Raw genomic sequence first — 21,044 nt, forward strand, 5'->3', positions numbered from 1 at the left:
ACAGCTCAATCCAAGTGGAACCACTGACAATAGTGCGGAGACCGACACACAGGTGGAAGGTGATGGTGCGAACACCCAAGTTGAAGTTGTACGCACCTTCCAATAAAACTGTTGAATATAGCGGAACAAGGTCAAAGCAAATCGAAAGTGAAATTGAGAAAGGCCGAACCTATGTGGGAGGGAAAGAAGATGACTAAAGTGGACACATGGAGGGGAAAGGCTGTGGGGAGAAGAATAAAAGGGAGATCGGAAAAGGAAATTTCTCATCTGGGCAATGAACGGTTAAAATGGAAGCATAAGGACTGGGAAACTGGGAAACAAAGGGGAAAAATAGAAAAAGCAAAAGGAATGGGGCTACCACTAACCTTGGCTGAAGTTAAGGTCGACGGGTAGACTAGAAGGTGGAATTGGAAGCACTCACACACACAGAAGAAACGGGCCCAATTTTGGGTTGGGAATGGGCCAGGCCGGGCCCAATTTTGAAGGGACCAGATCAGATCCATATTTAAAAGAAACGGGCCGGGCCGGAACTGGTACAACAAATTTTAATACAGGAACAAGGCCTAACCCGGCCCGTTTGAAATGGACAGGTTCAGGTCAGGTCCTCGGGTCTTCTTGTTTTGTTTTTCTCTTCTTCTTTAACTCTCTCGATCATTCCAGTTCTCTCTTTGTCTCTCTTCTCTGTCTCTTACAATTGCGCTCTTTGAGTTTTGTTTTTCTGTAAATTGGATACATTCAACAATAGATACAATTGGTATGTGTGAGTACTGCTGCTGATGATTCCAACCTCAACACTTAAGTAAACAACAATCTCTTCAACCCAAAACTCTCCATGTGATTCAGATCGGACTCTCTCCCTCTCTCTCTAAAGTGAGTGATATCTCTCTCTCTCTCTCTCTCTCTCTCTCTCTCTCTCTCTATGTATGTATGTATCTGATGCTCTTAATTCAGGCAGACCTCTCAGTCATTCTTCTTCTTTAAAAGAAAATTGTTGGAACTTTGTTTTATTTTCTGAGGAAAGATATTCATGCATTTGGGAATGAAATTGGGTCAGTGATTTTTTTTCTTTTAATTAAAAAAACACTGATTTCAGTTGCATGCAAATCTAATTTCTAGGATTTGGGTTTTTCTGTGGTGAGGTAATGTTGTGAAATTTTGTTCTTTTTTGGAGAATGATGTAGTTTCATTTTTCATGCTTCATTGTGTTACTCTTTGATTTTCTGGGAAAATTGGATTTTGGGGTTTTTCTTTTGTGAGAATTAACTCTCTCGATCGTTCCAGGAACTGGACCACCACCTTTTCCACGGAGGGCCTTCGACAAAAAGGTCATCCCATTCGCTCTCACCTTCAAGCTCAGATCCTCCTTGTCGCCAATGAGATCGAGACCTGCCGGATTTGAAGAATGGGTATTTTCAATTTGCTAGGGTTTTTTCAATTTGTCTAATTTCTAAGATAACTCTGCCTATGTAAGTTTATCTTACATTGCCGGTCCCAAGCCCGGATAAAGGAGGGGGAGGGCGTCAGGTAGTCGACAGCCGGCACTCCATGATCACGTCAATCCTTATGAAAATTAACCCAGAACAAAATCGCGCTAAAGCTAGGGCGTCACCCGTAAGTGGCGCGTTGTGTGGCCCGAGCACAGTGATAAGTGAGCAAGGGTCGCTGTATCTCCATCGGCACCCGGATGCAGTGTTAAATGAGCAAGGGGGCCATAGAAACTTCTTTTCGAACGACTCCACTCAAAATTGTTTGGGAGCATATGCTCCTATCAAATTTACACGGGACACACAAAAGAAGTACTTTGATCCTATTAGACGAGGGAGGGTGAAGAAGCTAGGACAGAAGGGTAGAGTTCAAGAGAGCAAAATGCGTTTAGGAACGTGGAATATAGGAACCTTAACGGGAAAATCTATGGAAGTAGTGGAAGTTATGGTGAGGAGAAGGATAAATATTATGTGCCTACAAGAAACTAAGTGGGTTGGTAGTAAGGCAAAGGATCTAGAAAACTCAGGGTTTAAACTTTGGTATTCGGGCACAAATAGAACGAGAAACGGTGTTGGCATCATCGTGGACAAGACCTTGACACAAGATGTTGTAGATGTCAAGAGGGTAGGAGATAGAATCATGGCAATCAAGATTGTAATAGGACAAGAACTTATCAATGTGATTAGTGCGTACGCACCTCAAGTAGGGTTGGATACGAGTTCGAAGGAGAAATTTTGGGAAGACCTTGGAGACTTGGTGCAAGGAATTGCTCAGACGGAGAAGTTATTTATAGGAGGAGATTTAAATGGACACGTGGGCAGGGAGACAGGCAACTATGGAGGTTTTCATGGTGGCCATGGTTTTGGGGAGAGAAACGAGGATGGGGAAGCTATCTTGGATTTTGCAATGGCATATGATCTCTTCTTAGCCAACACCTTCTTTAAGAAGAGAGAAGAACATGTGATCACCTACAAGAGTGGGTCGTCAAAAACACAAATAGATTTTCTTCTAATGAGGAAAGGGGATCGTATAACTTGTAAGGATTGCAAAGTTATACCAGGAGAGAACGTGGCTAATCAACATCGCTTGTTGGTGATGGATGTACATATCAAAAGAGTGAGACAAAAGAACAAGACTTAGAAGTGCCCAAGGACTAGATGGTGGAATCTAAAAGAAGAAAAACAAGCCATTTTCAAAGAGAAAGTAATCACCCAGTGTGTGTGGGATAGAGAGGGGGAAGCTAGCCAAATGTGGGATTCCATGGCTAGTTGTATCCGAAAAGTAGCAAAAGAGGTATTAGGAGAGTCCAAGGGCTTTGCCCCACACAAAAGGGAATCTTGGTGGTGGAATGAGGAGGTACAAACAAAGGTGAAGGCTAAGAAGGAATGTTGTAAAGCCTTATACAAGGATAGGACTGATGAAAATGGTGAAAGGTATAGAAAAGCGAAGCAAGCTGTGAGAGAAGCTAAGTTAGCGCCTTACGACGATATGTATAAACGACTAGATACCAAAGAAGGAGAGTTGGATATCTATAAACTACCTAGAGCAAGGGAAAAGAAGAAAATGGACCTAAACCAAGTGAGGTGCATCAAGGATGAGGATGGAAAGGTTCTTGCTACAGAGAACGCGGTTAAAGACAGATTGAGAGGTTATTTTCATAATCTTTTCAATGAAGGACATGAAAGGAGTGCTTCTTTAGGGGAGTTGAGTAACTCAGAAGAGTGTAGAAACTACTCTTTTTATCGTCGAATCCGGAAGGAAGAAGTGGTTGTAGCTTTGAAGAAGATGAAGCATAGAAAAACAATAGGCCCAGACGATATACCAATCAAAGTGTGGAAAGTTTTGGGAGAGACGGGTATAACATGGCTCACTGACCTTTTCAATAGGATTTTGAAAACGAAGAAGATGCCAAATGAGTGGCGAACGAGCACTTTGGTGCCTATCTACAAGAATAAGGGCGACGTACAAAATTGCATGAACTATAGGGGTATTAAGCTAATGAGTCATACAATGAAGCTCTGGGAGAGAGTCATTGAGCATAGATTGAGGCAAGAGACACGGGTTTCGGACAACCAATTCGGGTTCATGCCAGGGCGCTCAACCATGGAGGCAATCTATCTCTTACGAAGATTGATGGAAAGATATAGAGATGGGGAAAATGATTTACACATGGTCTTTATAGATTTGGAGAAAGCGTATGATAGGGTCCCAAGAGACATTCTTTGGAGGATTTTAGAGAAGAAAGGAGTACGAGTAGCATATATCCAAGCTATAAAGGATATGTATGAAGGAGCAAAGACTGCCGTAAGAACTCATGAAGGACAAACTGAAAGCTTTCCCATAACTGTAGGATTACATCAAGGCTCATCCTTAAGTCCTTACCCCTTTTTGTGTTGGTAATGGATGAGTTAACAGGACATATTCAAGATGATATTCCTTGGTGTATGCTTTTCGCAGACGATATAGTGTTGATAGATGAAACTCAGGAAGGGGTAAATGCAAAGCTTAACCTTTGGAGAGAAGTGTTGGAATCTAAAGGTCTTCGCCTAAGCCGATCAAAGACATAATATATGGAGTGCAAGTTAAGTGCAAATGAAGGCCAAAACGAGTTAGGGGTGAGGATCGGAGATCAAGAAATACCAAAGAGCGACCGTTTTCGTTACCTAGGATCTATCTTGCAAAAGAACGGAGAATTAGATGGAGATCTCAACCATAGAATACAAGATGGATGGATGAAGTGGAAGAGTGCATCCGGCGTGTTGTGTGACCGACGTATGCCACTGAAGCTCAAGGGAAAATTTTATAGGATGGCAATAAGGCCGGCGATGCTGTATGGCACGGAATGTTGGGCGGTGAAGCATCAACACGTACACAAAATGGGTGTAGCGGAGATGAGGATGCTTCGTTGGATGTGTAGGCGCATGAGAAAGGATAAGATTAGGAATGAGGATATCCGGGGTAAAGTAGGAGTAGCCGAAATTGAAGGAAATATGAGAGAAAATCGGTTACGGTGGTTGGGACATGTGCAAAGAAGGCCTACTGACGCTCCGATTAGAAGATGCGACTATGGGACAGAGGTTCAGGGCCGAAGGGGTAGAGTAAGACCTAGGAAAACTTTGGAGAAGACTCTAAGAAAAGACTTAGAGTACTTGGTTCTAACGAAAGACATGACACAGGACTGAGCACAATGGCGTGGCTGCCTCTTCAACAAGGTTCAAATCAAAACGACGGTCGGAGGGGCCAGACATTTTCAAAGGTGTTGAAGAGAGAAGAGGTCGGACAAATCAAGATCTTAGAAGTGCAAAAATGGAGCTTCTACTGTTGGAGAATCAAGTATGCTTTGGAACTTAATGCCAGCCCTTATAAAAATCTGCACTCGACGGAGCTTCAGAAATCGAAGAGGCGCCTGCTCAGAAATCGAATAGGCGTTTGTTTTCTTAAAAGCTGGGCTGCTCAGAGACCACGAGGGTCGATCTCAGAAATCGAAGAGGCGTTTGCTTTCTCAAAAGCTGGGCTGCTCAAAGACCACGAAGGCCGATCTCAAAAATCAAAGAGGCGCTTGCTTTCTCAAAAGGTGGGCTGCTCAGAGACCACGAGGGCCGATCTCAGAAATCGAAGAGGCACCTACTTTTCCAGCCTTGTCAGCACCTGTCACACGCACACTCAGCTTTGCAGAAATTATGGGCATTCTGTCGAAGACTTCTGGTGAAGTAGAAAGCACATGAGTCTTACTGTTCAATCACCCACTTCCCACACGCAACAGTAGCTCATGGGTACCACAGATAACTTTGCCAAAGTTCTCTGCCAAAGTTGAGCACGTGAAGCTTGCAGCTCCCACTACATCGCTCTGACCAAGAAGGGTAAAAGAATAGCAAAGAAGCAGCACTAACAAAGTTTAGACACATAAATTTTGAAGGTCTAGCTACCATATTATTACCCATAAGGGTAAAGGAATAGTACCACTCTGGATAATTGGAAAGTCCCTGTGTGTCAACCTCTGTGCTTCGTGGCAAGGTAGACTAGCAAACATGCCCAACCTTTACTCACATTCGAGAAAACACTCCCAACAAGATTGCTTGCTCCAAAATCGAAGAGGCACTGTCCTCCGAATCTCGAGAGCCAGACTCCCAACATGACTACTTTCTCAAAAATCGAAGAGAGGGTAAAGGAATAGTACCATTGCTGGATAATTGGAAAGTCCCTGTGTGTCAACCTCTGTGCTTCGTGGCAAGGTAGACTAGCAAACATGCCCAACCTTTACTCACATTCAAGAAAACACTCCCAACAAGATTGCTTGCTCCAAAATCGAAGAGGCACCGCCCTCCGAATCTCGAGAGCCAGACTCCCAACATGATTACTTTCTCAAAAATCGAAGAGACACCGCTCTCCGAATCTCGAGAGCCAGACCCCCAGCATGATTGCTTTCTCAAAAATCGAAGAGGCATCGTTCTCCGAATTTCGAAAACCAGATCCCCGATAGGATTGCTTGTTTGAAAACCGAAAAGGCAACATTTTCCCAACTTCAAGAGCCGGATCTCCTTGATAAAGCTGTCTGTAATCTTCACACGCAACATCAGCTTTCCAGATACCACAGACCACTTTTTCAAAGTGCTCTGACATAGTTAAAACATGTGAAGCTGGCAGCTCCCACTACCGTGCTATGACCAAGTAGGGTAAAGGAATAACATTACTACTTGTTGTTAAGGAGACTCCTATATATGTCGACCTCCATCCCCAACGGACAGGCAGACCTGCAAAAATGCTCAACCCTTCCTCATATCTGAGAGGGCACTCCCAACGAAGCCTTTCGAAATATTCAGCTTTCTTTCCCCCCGATAATACCTCTGCAAACAAGCTATACTAGAGCAAGAATATCTCATATCATCAGGGTTAAAAGCAAGAGTATCCCATATCATGCTTTTTCCCTGTCTTTTCTTTTGGCATGTTCTTACCTGCAAGACAAGGAGAAAAAGAGCAATCAGTCAGCACTTGGAATCAAGCTTCCAGCCAGGAACTGACTGCCTGGAACCCCTTACCTGATTACTTACCTGACATTGCTCTCGAGTACTCATCTTCAACATCTTATGCTTCCAGGGAAGATACCGCATCTGCCTGAGGAACAAATAAGGCAAGGGAGAAGGATACAAGGAAGCATGTGGAGACAAGCGTAACAGCACACATGCCGATACATCCATTACTCTGTCAAAGAAAAAGTATCCCATATCAGCAGGGTCGAACGTACTCTAGATTTGATGGACTTGTTTTGACCCTCAAATTCTTCAGTCGGCCTTATACTCTGGAGGAAACCAGAAAACCCTCCAGCTCAGTTCAAGAATAAGCCTGTGGAAAGTTACTTCTTCAAAAGCAAAAGTATCCCATATCATCTCTTCTCATTTTCTTCTCTTTATCCTTCATGTTGCCTGCAAGATAGGGAGAATGTGAACAATCAGCCGGAGCTCTGATTGCTTACCTTGTCTGTCACCTCTTTCAACAGATCCCCTAGCTCAGCGACTTGGGGGACTCCTACTACATGGTTTGTATCGCGCTTGACCAAGCCTGAAACTACAAGTAAGCTTCAAGTGAAATTGATACATTACCCTGTGCATCTCCACCAGTTAAAGATACCACCCCTGGATGGAGGAAGAGTACTTCCAGAGAAGATGCCACATCTACCTATGAGACAGATAAGGCACGTCAAGACGATACCACACTCCGATACTTAGAAGTTTCGTGATTACGAGATCATTCTACCACAATATTTCCTAATGTCATTTGTACTAAATCATTCACTTGTACTCACTAAATGAGAGCTTGAACCTATGTACTTGTGTAAACCCTTCACAATTAATGAGAACTCCTCTATTCCGTGGACGTAGCCAATCTGGTGTTTGCTTTCCTATCTCTATCCATTTATATACTTATCCACACTAATGACCGAAGCAATCTAGCGAAGATCACAAAAAACGACCGTTTTCGCTACCTAGGATCTATCGTGCAAGAGAACGGAGAATTAGATGAAGATCTCAACCATAGAATACAAGCTGGATGGATGAAGTGTAAGAGTGCATCCGGCGTGTTGTGTGACCGTCGTAGGTCACTGAAGCTGAAGGGAAAATTTTATAGGACGGCAATAAGGCCAGCGATGTTGTATGTCACAGAATGTTAGGCGGTGAAGCATCAACACGTACACAAAATGGGTGTGGCGGAAATGAGGATGCTTCATGGGATGTGTGGGCACACGAGAAAGGATAAGATTGGGAATGAGGATATCCGAGGTAAAGTAGGAGTAGCTGAAATTGAAGGAAAGATGAGAGAAAATCGGTTCCGGTGATTTGGACATGTGCAAAGAAGGCCTACTGACGCTCCGGTTCGAAGATGTGACTACTGGACAGAGGTTCAGGGCCGAAGGGGTAGAGGAAGACCTAGGAAAACTTTGGAAGAGACTCTAAGAAAAGACTTAGAGTACTTGGATCTAACGGAGGACATGACACAAAACCGAGCGCAATGGCGTTCTAGGATTCATATAGCCGACCCCACTTAGTGGGAAAAGGCTTTGTTGTTGTTGTTGTCTAATTTCTAAGATCTTATGGGAGAACTGGATCTATTTGGGTTTTATTTTCAATTGGGTTTTTTGGATTTGAAGAATGAATGATAAAGACCGGTGTTTTTTTTTTCTGCTTTTCTGTTGGATCGTTTTTTGCTTTTCTGTTGGATCGATTTGGATCGTTTTCTGCTTTTTTTTCTTTTTTTTTTCGTTTTCTACTTTTCTGCTTTTCTGGATTTGAAGTCTGGGATGTCGTCGAGGACTCGAGGAGGACGATCGAGGTTGCTGAGTCGTCGTTGTGGTCGCCAGGGCCCAGACTTGCGATGACGGTGATGTCGGGTTGGTGGACGAGATGACTGAAGGAGGGGATGACGCACACGAGACAACGGGAGAGAATAGAGTTCGAGGACTCAAGTGATAGAGTCGAGCAATTACAAACGGGTCAGTTTGGGGCCTCGTTTTTCTATACATCTGGAACCGGCCCGCCCCGCCTCGTTTCTCTTACAAAAAATTGAAACCGATCCGTACCCATCCTGAACCTTGATTACCCATCTTGACTTGCGGTTCCTATACCCGTTTGTCTACCCCTAGTAAGAGTAGCTCTCACTCAGAAATTAGACTCGTGCAATGATAGTGTTTTTTATCGTCACATAATTAAAGGAAGATAGGATTTGTGTTGGTTTACACGTACCCCTCTTTAGTTCTTAGCAAAATTAGGGTTTGTGTGGGGGGAAAAGGATTCTCTCCGGATTCCTTTTCACTTAATATATCTAGTCTGAGATCCGGGGTGTTCAAATTTGATCAAACAGCTACAGTTATGATCATTTTAAAGGGGTTCTTTGTTTGTAGCCGTTGGATCAAATTTGAACGGCCCGGATTCCAGACTAGGTGGATTAGGTGGAAAGGGATCCTCTCTATTATGTGAGAGTAGTATTGAGCATAATTATATTACACCTAGTATTGTCATATAGACCTTTTCATTTGGTTCCGACTCATGTGCAATATAGTGTCGTATCGGTCATTGTAGTGATTTCGGTTAGATTGACTTTGAGCTATGAATTCAGCCGTACAGACTACCACAGGGGTTCCGGCTAATATGTTATATTTCTATTAAGTTATTTTCACCTGAATTATTTACTCTGTTATATCTTGGCATGGCATACTTATGATTACGAATATGAGAAGATTTGAATTGATATATTTACATATATATTTATGTATATGCTTATATTCTAATTCTGGGAAAAATTATACATGTTTTACAGCGAGGGGTTAGAAATGTTAGATAAATGAAATGATTTTGTAAAACATTTGTTTTTGCCTACTCACGTTTTCTGTTTTGCGCCCCTCCAAGTTTTAGGTAAGCTTGCTGTTGTTGGGTATGAGGATTTCGGCGTTCTGACATATCAAAATAATTGTAGGATTTCTAGATTCACCACTTTGACCAATTATATATTCATTTTTGTATTGTTTTATGTTAAATGTTTAATATTCTTATTGGCTAATAACTAAGATAAGAATGTTGAATTTAATTTTATGGAATTTGAAGCTATTGATGTTGGGGTAAGTGTATTAAATTTTGAACTTTGAAGTTTGATGGAATTTTGAATAATAATAAATACATAGGAAATTATGAGTTATGTAAATCTTTCTGCACATGTATTTATTATTTGCTTTTTGATTGAAAAAATAAATGTGTAGAAACCAATTTTCATTGTCAAACAAAAATATATTTAGGAAGAGAAGGTGAAAACTCTCCCATACAATGGAAAGGAAAATGTGACCAAAAGAAATAAATAGTGGGGTTTTTTTTTTTAAACGATAAATTTTGTAAGATTAGATTAGTCAAGAGGTTTGAACCTACACCGTTATGCAAAATCTCAGTACATTTCTATTACTGTAGTAAATGATCACTTACAAATAATGAGTACTATAGTGAGAAAAAGATAGAACAATGTCGGCAACATTTGTCATGTGGCTCTAGGCGGCCCTTATTTTTGTGCATTGGCTTTGACCCTAATTCTCAGGAGAAGAGGCTGGTTCATGGCTGCCGGTTTTACTTTCCTTCCTTCCATCCATCCATCCATCCATCCATCCTCCTTACTTTGCTTTAACATCTTTATTAATTAATTAATTAAACTTTTTTGCTTTCAAACCAGTAGGGCAGCTAATTAAGCTTCTACTAGTTATTCAATGCTAAGTCATGGTCAATGCACAGAAACTCATGCTTAGAATACAAATATTAACATTACCATTACCAAACTGAATTGTGACTTGTGAGTTCCTATCTTATATGAAGACTACATTTTGGTCACGTTTGAGAGATTAAATTTTCTGCACTAAAAACCTTGTGTGATTTCTATGTGTTTTATTTATTTGAGTGATACGTGTCTTTTTAGCTTAATTCATTTTTAGTTTTTATTTTATTTTATTGATAAGATAAGTTGAAGAGTTAACACTATTAAGTGAGGATTAAACGAATGGTCAGGTGTCAACAAATGAGATAAATACGCAAAAAGACCACATGCAGAAGATGTGAACTCCACGTTTGATGCCTGGTATTGAATTAGATTAGATAACTCACTAAATTTAAAATATGTTAAACTGTAAAAGGAGGAAACGAAGGTCGACTTTTAAATTATGTTCAAGTTCAAGGTGGAAAATGATAAATGACAAATACACACCATTTTTAACTTCTGACACACACTGTTAAATCTTGTTTGTCGATTGCGCTTGATTTATTTAATTTGAAATCTAAAACTTAAGATGAGTATATGACAAGCTAAAAGATGAATTTGTGTGCCCTAATCTAACGGCCTGTGGTCGAGTAATGTCTCCACAATCAGTAGTCATGATGCCCAAGAGAAGTACCATAAAATAAAGAGGGCAACGAGGAGAAAAAAGAAGTTTTAAGAGTGCCAACGCCATGGTGATGATCCGATATTGATTCTAGGTGTGCTGCTGTTCGCTCCCTAAATCCGCCATGGAGCCTTGCGGGCAAGCCGGGGATTTACTTCACATATGAGATTGGTGGGTGCGGGCGTGCCACTACTATATGCCGCTAGTAGACGGGATTTGAATGATTGAGGTTGCGCATTTCGACTTCAAATCAAGAGATTGTGCCATTGAGTGGGAGTTACTCAAATTGAGGTTCTTTGTTTACCTTAAAAATAAGGACTTTACTTATTTTTTTGAAGAATAAGGTTGCTTGGAAATATGTAAATGACAAGGTTGCTTGGAAATATAAATGACAGAGGAAAGTGACTAATATTGCAGATTGCTTGTAATTTATATGACTGGAAATGAGTACATAAAAGCTACAAATGAGATCGATACCGCAAGTGAGCAGCAGAGCTAATAAACTAGATAAAAGAAGGCTTTTGGCAAATCTGGTTTTGAGCAGAGTTTGTGCTTTTGTTTGTTTGTTTGAGTCTCCATAAACCTTGTGCATCTGCTCCTTTTTATAGAGGTCTGGAGGAAACCCCCTACTGAGGTTTTTGTACTTGCCCGAAAGAAGCTTGGGCAACTTGTATTGTGAAATATTTAGAATAAGCAAGTTTGAATCTCCGCCACATATCTCCACCACATATAATAAATTAATAATAAAAAGAAGCAAGCTGTCTTCTTTCACATGCCTCCTGCAAGAATATTTGCATGCTTTTCCAATCTACTTGAAGGCGTGCAAATCTCCACCACCCAAACATATTGGAGAAACAATATTGTAGTGCCAACCTATCCCACTTGATAGCTAAATATCTTCCAAGTTAGTCTTCTTGCTCATTAATCCTCCAAATGCCATATTTTACCCAAATTGCCCAAAGAAATAAAAATAGGTATATTTTGAGTGCAAACAGCTGCAATTTAAAGCATGGTATCATAAGCAAGACTTATGAGTGAGTCGAAAGCTAAGGGAATTGCCTTCTTTGGAAAGGGATGATTCTAAACGATCGCTTCAACCTTTCAAATTCCAAACAATTACCTACTTTTTATAAATTAGATTAGTCACTAAGTGTCAGTTACGACATGAAGTAGGATCGATGGGTTTTCACTCTCAGATCATATCTCAAGCTCTAATCCCTAAACCAACCGCTTTCAACTAAGCAAATTTAGAGTTTAACTTGGATAAAAGGGTCCATTTGAGAATACAGAGCTCCATAAATGACATGTTAGTGATAACCAATTTCATTATTTGTCCACATCATAATTTAATGTCAGTGAAATCGTCACTTAATGCTAACGCCATCACTTAACATTGGTAAATTAGCAAATTTCCTTTTTTCAAAACGTTAGCTAATTATTTCAAAAGTTTTAATGGGTTATTAGGACCAATATAAAATTACACCAAAAGGGTGGGTAGTTCCATACTTACTGAATTTAATTTCCAAATAATTTCCATTGAAATTAAAAGTAGTATAAGTCTTAAAATTTTCAAATTGTGAAGAACACACATTGTAACTCTAAAAAGAAAATTGAGATTTACAAATCAACACAGAGGTTTTTCATCCATTCAAGTAGCCTTCTTCTTTGAGAGTATTAGTTGCAAATTATTCTCTTAATTATTAGTTAATGTATGAGAAGGGTTGTAACTTGTACGTCTTAATTTTCCTCTTATGCCTTCACACGTTCTGTTTGAAGAAATGCGTCTGACGAAATGCTTCGAAAAAGGCGTTTTTACGCTAAAAATGCAGGCAAACCCTGCCCATGTTCAACTTCACGAGCTCGTTTATCCCACCAAGTAGAGATCTTATCGCTCAAAAGACCTATCTCTTAAAAACCGATAAGCAAATGCAGTATGATGTTTGCTAAGGAGACTACCAACTAAGCTTATACACCAGAAATTGCTGCTGCTGGATCTTTCTAAATCTTAGTATTTCTTATGAGCATGTAGAGTAATTTGTACAAAGCACCCAAAAATTGAAACAAAAGCATCACTGAGGAAATGCAGACTATAAGAATAACAAGAACCGACAATACATAATTCATCAGAATGCTGAAAGATAATCTATACCTTTTCTCAGTTGTGTTACAAAGTTGACTCGCTTATTACGGAAAGCCAATGCAGTCGTGTTCAAGTTTCAACTACTAATCACAACAAGCATCAAACTTTTGAAATAACTGGTGGCAAAGGCATGATCTTGCCCAACAGCTTTTCAGCTTCAACAAATCCAATTGATCCCACAGACAAATACTTTATACACTTCCATCTGTTCCAAGTATTATTAGGTATGTCAGTTCAATGAACAAGCAGGATATAATCATGTAAGAGAAATCTCCGAGGTACAAAACAAGTATGAAAACCCCAAATAGCTTGCCTGGGTGTGTAGGGTAGTGCAAAACAATGTAGGTGAAGATGGTTAACGGAGTTGAATGGAGGCTGATGAAATCCAAATCTGTCAAAAGGAAAGTCTAAAATCATAATCAAAACTCTTTCATATTTGAAATCGTTTGAATCATGAAATCCTATTATTTTGATCCAATCATTTTCATTTAAGGATTCATAAGCAATCTCACAAACTCATTTACAGAAAGACCCTCTTCCAAAGATGGTGTAAAGCGGCCTAGTTGGTCAGGGATACACCAAATTAGAGAATTAATTAAAAGTCACATTCTTCACCAGCTCATTTCTGCATTAAGCAATCTGTTTAGACAGCATATAAGGATTTTATTAAACCAACCGATTGTTCTGAATTCTTTGGGGATAGCATAATGACGTGATACAAATCTTAGCACAGATTTACATGAAGTAGCTTCTCAAGATCAATCTGTTTGTGCACGCAAATACAAACCCGAAAATAATACTAAGAAAAAACTTAAATCGCAAGGCAATACCTGTACTGATGGCATTGCGGTGCATCTCGTTGTATTAGCGTTTTCCCCACTTCTAACATGTGACTTACTGTATAACAATGAAAAAAATGGAGAACATAAGCACGAAACATATCAACAACAAAAGGCGAAAAATTAAGAAATAGCAAGAAAAGTCACACATTGGTTCAATCAGATATGATTTTGATCTAAAGATACCAACAAATTCAGATTAGATTACCCAAAGAGTAGTCTTCAGGTCTCCTCTGAAGATCCTTAACAGTTGGAATGTGATCCACAGGAATAACCAAGTAATGCCTACACAGGATTAGATTGGAATTCGACTTAAAATTCAATTAACATGGTAAAATTCATGCATAAAAATTGGGAAATTACATTCTATCAGTACCTTACAGCGGCAGGGTTGATGTCTTGAAAAGCAACGACCTTTTCATCCTGCAGGAAAAACCAGTTGACCAATTACTGAACTACAGCATCAAGATAATTACGACAAGCAGCGTTTGGTTGCTGAGAAAATGGGAAGGGGATAAAACCCAATTGAAAGGTCAACATTCTGAGCAACCAAACTAAAGTGGAAAGGAAAAATAAATGGGTGGAGAGAGAGAGAGGGAGAGAGAGAGAGAGAGACAGAGAGCAGACAGTGTGGAGGAGAGTGGTCGAGGTGGATTTTCCGGCGATCTGGCAGAAGATGCACGGTGAAGCTGCGGCTGCTACTGCCGCCATCGGCGACCCTAAGCCGCGAGCAGAGTTGATGGGAGTCAGACGCGTTTGGAGCTCTATCCGTGATTTGTTTTGTTGCCAGCATTTTCTTAACTATTATTTTTGTATAAGGATGACGCTTTCTCTGTTCTGCCCGATAAACCTTTTTTTCGAAGGTATCTGTGGTATTTGAGATGGTATCTCATAGCGACGGTTCAGTTTAAAAACGAAAATGATATAATCATCTTTAAAATTACGAAAAGAACCATTGAATTTAAGACACTGATGATGTTGGATGATCTTTTTGATCTCTCCTATAAGCACCATTGAATTCACATTGGTTTTGATTCAAAACTTGTGAACTTTCCACAAAATGCAACTTTTGTAATTCTCTAGGTAATGAGTTCAGAGAATATATATATATATATATATATATATTATAACACAATACTATATTATATTATATTATATTATATATGAGTTGTTATATATCGGATTCGGGAACAGATATAAATTGGAGACTCATATAACCATAGTTAATACCATAACCGAATAATATTTTTGGGTTTTCCCCTATCCAAAATATACCATAATTTTCATCTCCAAATCCGTCTCATTCGAACAGTTATCCACAGTTATTGGGTTTAACGGTTTGCTTTGTCATCCCTAATATCTCACGTATGATGCTTAATAAGATAGTAACTTTTATTATTAAAAGGAGATGAGAGGATTTGAAATTATTACAATAATTTAGAGGATGGAGAGTTTTGAATCAGGATACATGAGTGAAAACACATTACCCTATCCATTAAGATATTTGACCACATGTTTAAAAACAGCATTTAAATTGCTTTTTAAAGCTGTTTGAGTAGAAGCATAATATAAACTTTAATAAATATTTTTATTTCATATGATAAACTCATTGATTTTTTCTAAATGACATCATCTACCTTTTCCGACTCCTCCACCACCACCTACGAAGTCAATGCCACCACCAATAGTGTCCCCCATCATAATTGCCACTGCCACCTATTGCACCACCAACTTCTTCACCACTACGACCACCATTGCAACCACCATCTTCCCCACCATCACCAACCCCTCACCAACATCATCATCACCATCACCATCACCAACACCAGCACTACAACGATCACTATCACAATTTGAATTACTGTTTAAAGCTCTGGGGGAGCCATTGGAATTTCTTCTAAATAGAAAGCATAAAGTTGTTCGCCTACTTACTTTGGGAAGTCAAATGCCAAGGCAGACCTCTATTTTTATTCTTCGGGATGAGGATGGAAAGGTTCTTGCTACAGAGAACGCGGTTAAAGACAGATGGAGAGGTTATTTTCATAATCTTTTCAATGAAGGACATGAAATGAGTGCTTCTTTAGGGGAGTTGAGTAACTCAGAAGAGTGTAGAAACTACTCTTTTTATCGTCGAATCCGGAAGGAAGAAGTGATTGTAGCTTTGAAGAAGATGAAGCATAAAAAAGCAATAGGCCCAGACGATATACCAATCGAAGTGTGGAAACTTTTGGGAGAGACAGGTATAACATGGCTCACTGACCTTTTCAATAGGATTTTGAAAACGAAGAAGATGCCAAATGAGTGGCGAACGAGCACTTTGGTGCCTATCTACAAGAATAAGGGCGACGTACAAAATTGCATGAACTATAGGGGTATTAAGCTAATGAGTCATACAATGAAGCTCTAGGAGAGAGTCATTGAGCATAGATTGAGGCAAGAGACACGGGTTTCGGACAACCAATTCGGGTTCATGCCAGGGCGCTCAACCATGGAGGTAATCTATCTCTTACGAAGATTGATGGAAAGATATAGAGATGGGAAAAAGGATTTACACATGGTCTTTATAGATTTGGAAAAAAACGTATGATAGGGTCCCAAGAGACATTCTTTGAAGGATTTTAGAGAAGAAAGGAGTACAAGTAGCATATATCCAAGCTATAAAGGATATGTATGAAAGAGCAAAGACTGCCGTAAGAACTCATGAAGGACAAACCGAAAGCTTTCCCATATCTGTAGGATTACATCAAGGCTCATCCTTAAGTCCTTACCTTTTTGCGTTGGTAATGGATGAGTTAACAGGACATATTCAAGATGATATTCCTTGGTGTATGCTTTTCGCAGACGATATAGTGTTGATAGATGAAACTCAGGAAGGGGTAAATGCAAAGCTTAACCTTTGGAGAGAAGTGTTGGAATCCAAAGGTCTTCGCCTAAGCCGATCAAAGACAGAATATATGGAGTGCAAGTTCAGTGCAAATGGAGGCCAAAACGAGTTAGGGGTGAGGATCGGAGATCAAGAAATACCAAAAAGCGACCGTTTTCGTTACCTAGGATCTATCTTGCAAAAGAACGGAGAATTAGATGGAGATCTCAACCATAGAATACAAGCTGGATGGATGAAGTGGAAGAGTGCATCCGGCGTGTTGTGTGACCGCCGTATGCCACTGAAGCTCAAGGGAAAATTTTATAGGACGGCAATAAGGCCGGCGATGCTGTATGGCACAGAATGTTGGGCGGTGAAACATCAACACGTACACAAAATGGGTGTAGCGGAGATGAGGATGCTTCGTTGGATGTGTGGGCACACGAGAAAGGATAAGATTAGGAATGAGGATATCCGGGGTAAAGTAGGAGTAGCCGAAATTGAAGGAAAGATGAGAGAAAATCGGTTACGGTGGTTTGGACATGTGCAAAGAAGGCCTACTGACGCTCCGATTAGAAGAAGCGACTATGGGACAGAGGTTCAGGGCCGAAGGGGTAGAGGAAGACCTAGGAAAACTTTGGAAGAGACTCTAAGAAAAGACTTAGAGTACTTGGATCTAACGAAGGACATGACACAGGATCGAGCACAATGGCGTTCTAAGATTCATATAGCCGATCCCACTCAGTGACTCGGATTTTTCTAGTCTCCAACCGAGAAGTTTTCCTCACTCGGGAAATTAAGGGAACACTACCCCAACCTACATGCCCCACTCTGAAAGCTTCAACATACAAGCTTCAACAAAAGAAAATTCAAAGAACTTAGCGAAGAAGGCTTTGGTGTATTTAACACAATACGTTGAAATGAAGGAAAGCTTAATTATTGATATCCCCGATAAGCTACAAATATGTACATATACATGAGTCAAAATAAACACACAAGATGGAGCCTTCACAAAGGTTGCTTAGGAGAAGTCTCAGCAGTCGGTAGAGCCCCAGAAAGAGAAGGCACCGGAGGGGGATCATTTGGAGCCTCAGTACTGGACAGAACCCTAGAAGGAGGAGGCATCAGAGGTTGATCATTTGGAGCTTCATTACGCGGTACAGCCCCAGAAGACGAAGGCAATAAATGCCTTTGGAACAAACCCACAAATCTCTGATGATCAAGTAAAACCTGACCATCAGTTTCCTTCATCTGGTCAAGCTTCCTCTTCATGTTTGTAGCATAGTCATGTGCGAGCCGGTGCAACTGTTTATTCTCATGCTTGAGCCCTCTAATCTCCTGTTTGAGACTCATAACTTCAGCCGCCAATGATTCAACTTGGCGGGTTCGAGCAAATAGGCGTTGGGCCATATTAGACACAGAACCTGCACACTGAACACTGAGAGCCAGCGAATCCGTAACAGCTAACTCATCAGACCGTTTGGAAAGTAGTCTGTTATCTTTGGGAGTGAGAAGGTTCCTGGCCACCACCGCAGCAGTCATATCATTCTTCATCACGGAATCCCCAACGGTAAGAGGACCAGTAGGGGAGAAGAAGGATGGGCGCCATATGTTGTCTGGAGAAGGCGGGGCTGCCTCTTCAACAAGGTTCAAGTCAAAACGACGGTCGGAGGGGCCAGACATTTTCAAAGGTGTTGAAGAGAGAAGAGGTCGGACAAATCAAGATCTTAGAAGTGCAAGAATGAAGCTTCTACTGGTGGAGATTCAAGTGTGCTTTGGAACTTAATGCCAGTCCCTATAAAAATCTGCACTCGACGGAGCTTTAGAAATCGAAGAGGCGCTTGCTCAGAAATCGAAGAGGCGTTTGCTTTCTCAAAAGCTGGGCTGCTTAGAGATCACGAGGGTTGATCTCAGAAATCGAAGAGGCGTTTGCTTTCTCAAAAGTTGGGCTGCTCAAAGACCACGAATGCCGATCTCAGAAATCGAAGATGCGCTCGCTTTCTCAAAAGCTGGGCTCCCCAGAAACCACGAGGGCCGCTCTCAGAAATCGAAGAGGCACCTACTTTTCCAGCCTTGTCAGCACCTGTCACACGCACACTCAGCTTTGCAGAAATTATGGGCATTCTGTCAAAGACTTCTGGGGAAGTAGAAAACACATGAATCTTACTGTTCAATCACCCACTTCCCACATGCAACAATAGCTCATGGGTACCACAGATAACTTTGCCAAAATTCTCTGCCAAAGTTGAGCACATGAAGCTTGCAGCTCCCACTACATCGCTCTGACCAAGAAGGGTAAAAGAATAGCAAAGAAACAGCACTAACAAAGTTTAGACCCATAAATTTTGAAGGTCTAGCTACCATATTATTACCCATAAGGGTAAAGGAACAGTACCACTGCTGGATAATTGGAAAGTCCCTGTGTGTCAACCTCTGTGCTTCGTGGCAAGGTAGACTAGCAAACATGCCCAACCTTTACTCACATTCGAGAAAACACTCCCAATAAGATTGCTTGCTCCAAAAATCGAAGAGGCACCGTTCTCCGAATCTCGAGAGCCAGACTCCCAACATGACTACTTTCTTAAAAATCGAAGAGAGGGTAAAGGAACAGTACCATTGCTGGATAATTGGAAAGTCCCTGTGTGTCAACCTCTGTGCTTCGTGGCAAGGTAGACTAGCAAACATGTCCAACCTTTACTCACATTCGAGAAAACACTCCCAACAAGATTGCTTGCTCCAAAATCGAAGAGGCACGCTACACCCCCAACATGATTGCTTTCTCAAAAATCGATGAGGCATCGTTCTCCGAATCCATCGAAGAGGCGCTCGCTTTCTCAAAAGCTGGGCTGCTTAGAGACCACGAGGGCCGATCTCAGAAATCGAAGAGGCACCTACTTTTCTAGCCTTGTCAGCACCTGTCACACGCACACTCAGCTTTGCAGAAATTATGGGCATTCTGTCGAAGACTTCTGGTGAAGTAGAAAGCACATGAATCTTATTGTTCAATCACCCACTTCCCACACGCAACAATAGCTCATGGGTACCACAGATAACTTTGCCAAAGTTCTCTGCCAAAGTTGAGCACGTGAAGCTTGCAGCTCCCACTACATCGCTCTGACTAAGAAAGGTAAAAGAATAGCAAAGAAACAGCACTAACAAAAGTTTAGACACATAAATTTTGAAGGTCTAGCTACCATATTATTACCCACAAGGGTAAAGGAACAGTACCACTGCCGGATAATTGGAAAGTCCCTGTGTGTCAACCTCTGTGCTTCGTGGCAAGGTAGACTAGCAAACATGCCAAACCTTTACTCACATTCGAGAAAACACTCCCAACAAGATTGCTTGCTCCAAAATCGAAGAGGCACCGTCATCCGAATCTCGAGAGCCAGACTCCCAACATGACTACTTTCTCAAAATCGAAGAGAGGGTAAAGGAACAGTACCATTGCTGGATAATTGGAAAGTCCCTGTGTGTCAACCTTTGTGCTTCGTGGCAAGGTAGACTAGCAAACATGCCCAACCTTTACTCACATTCGAGACAACACTCCCAACAAGATTGCTTGCTCCAAAATCGAAGAGGCACCGCCCTCCGAATCTCGAGAGCCAGACTCCCAACATGATTACTTCCTCAAAAATCGAAGAGACATTGCTCTCCGAATCTCGAGAGTCAGACCCCCAGCATGATTGCTTTCTCAAAAATCGAAGAGGCATCGTTCTCCGAATCTCGAGAGCCAGATACCACAGACCACCTTTTCAAAGTGCTCTGACAGAGTTAAAACATGTGAAACTGGCAGCTCCCACTACCGTGCTATGACCAAGCAGGGTAAAGGAATAACATTACTACTTGTTGTTAGGGAGACTCCTATATATGTCGACCTCCATCCCCAACGGACAGGCAGACCTGCAAAAATGCTCAACCCTTCATCATATCTAAGAGGGCACTCCCAACGAAGCCTTTCGAAATATTCAGCTTTCTTTCCCCCCGATAATACCTCTGCAAACAAGCTATACTAGAGCAAGAATATCTCATATCATTAGGGTTAAAAGCAAGAGTATCCCATATCATGCTTTTTCCCTGTCTTTTCTTTTGGCCTTGTTTTTACCTGCAAGACAAGGAGAAAGAGAGCAATCAGTCAGCACTTGGAATCAAGCTTCCAGCTAGGAACTGACTGCTTAGAACCCCTTACCTGATTACTTACCTGGCATTGCTCTCGAGTACTCATCTTCAACATCTTATGTTTCCAGGGAAGATTCCGCATTTGCTTGAGGAACAGATAGGGCAAGTGCGAAGGATACAAGGAAGCATGTGGAG

The 21,044-nt window shown here is 41.1% G+C and overlaps 2 protein-coding genes and 1 long non-coding RNA gene across 3 annotated transcripts; 1 reads left to right on the top strand and 2 right to left on the bottom strand.

Annotated features, from left to right (window-relative positions):
• Positions 1 to 3,875: 3,875 nt before the first annotated feature.
• LOC126619654 (uncharacterized) lies at positions 3,876 to 18,795 on the top strand. The gene is made up of 2 exons (XM_050288069.1): positions 3,876 to 4,023; positions 16,790 to 18,795. Exons 1-2 carry the CDS (start codon positions 3,885 to 3,887, stop codon positions 17,476 to 17,478), a joined length of 828 nt encoding a protein of 275 aa, XP_050144026.1. The 5' UTR covers positions 3,876 to 3,884; the 3' UTR covers positions 17,479 to 18,795.
• On the bottom strand, positions 4,936 to 20,237 carry LOC126619656 (uncharacterized). Its single transcript, XR_007622124.1, has 3 exons — positions 19,995 to 20,237; positions 18,790 to 19,380; positions 4,936 to 5,109 (listed from the first exon to the last, which is right to left on the bottom strand). It is a non-coding gene; the product is annotated as an uncharacterized LOC126619656 (long non-coding RNA).
• On the bottom strand, positions 12,868 to 14,701 carry LOC126619655 (bifunctional adenosine 5'-phosphosulfate phosphorylase/adenylylsulfatase HINT4-like). The gene is made up of 6 exons (XM_050288070.1): positions 14,495 to 14,701; positions 14,244 to 14,290; positions 14,076 to 14,152; positions 13,859 to 13,925; positions 13,342 to 13,419; positions 12,868 to 13,233 (listed from the first exon to the last, which is right to left on the bottom strand). The coding sequence occupies exons 1-6, from the start codon at positions 14,576 to 14,578 to the stop codon at positions 13,128 to 13,130; spliced, it is 459 nt and encodes a 152-aa protein (XP_050144027.1). The 5' UTR covers positions 14,579 to 14,701; the 3' UTR covers positions 12,868 to 13,127.
• Positions 20,238 to 21,044: the final 807 nt, after the last annotated feature.

Source organism: Malus sylvestris, chromosome 4 (genome assembly GCF_916048215.2).
Source record: "Malus sylvestris chromosome 4, drMalSylv7.2, whole genome shotgun sequence".
Taxonomy (NCBI): Eukaryota; Viridiplantae; Streptophyta; class Magnoliopsida; order Rosales; family Rosaceae; genus Malus; species Malus sylvestris.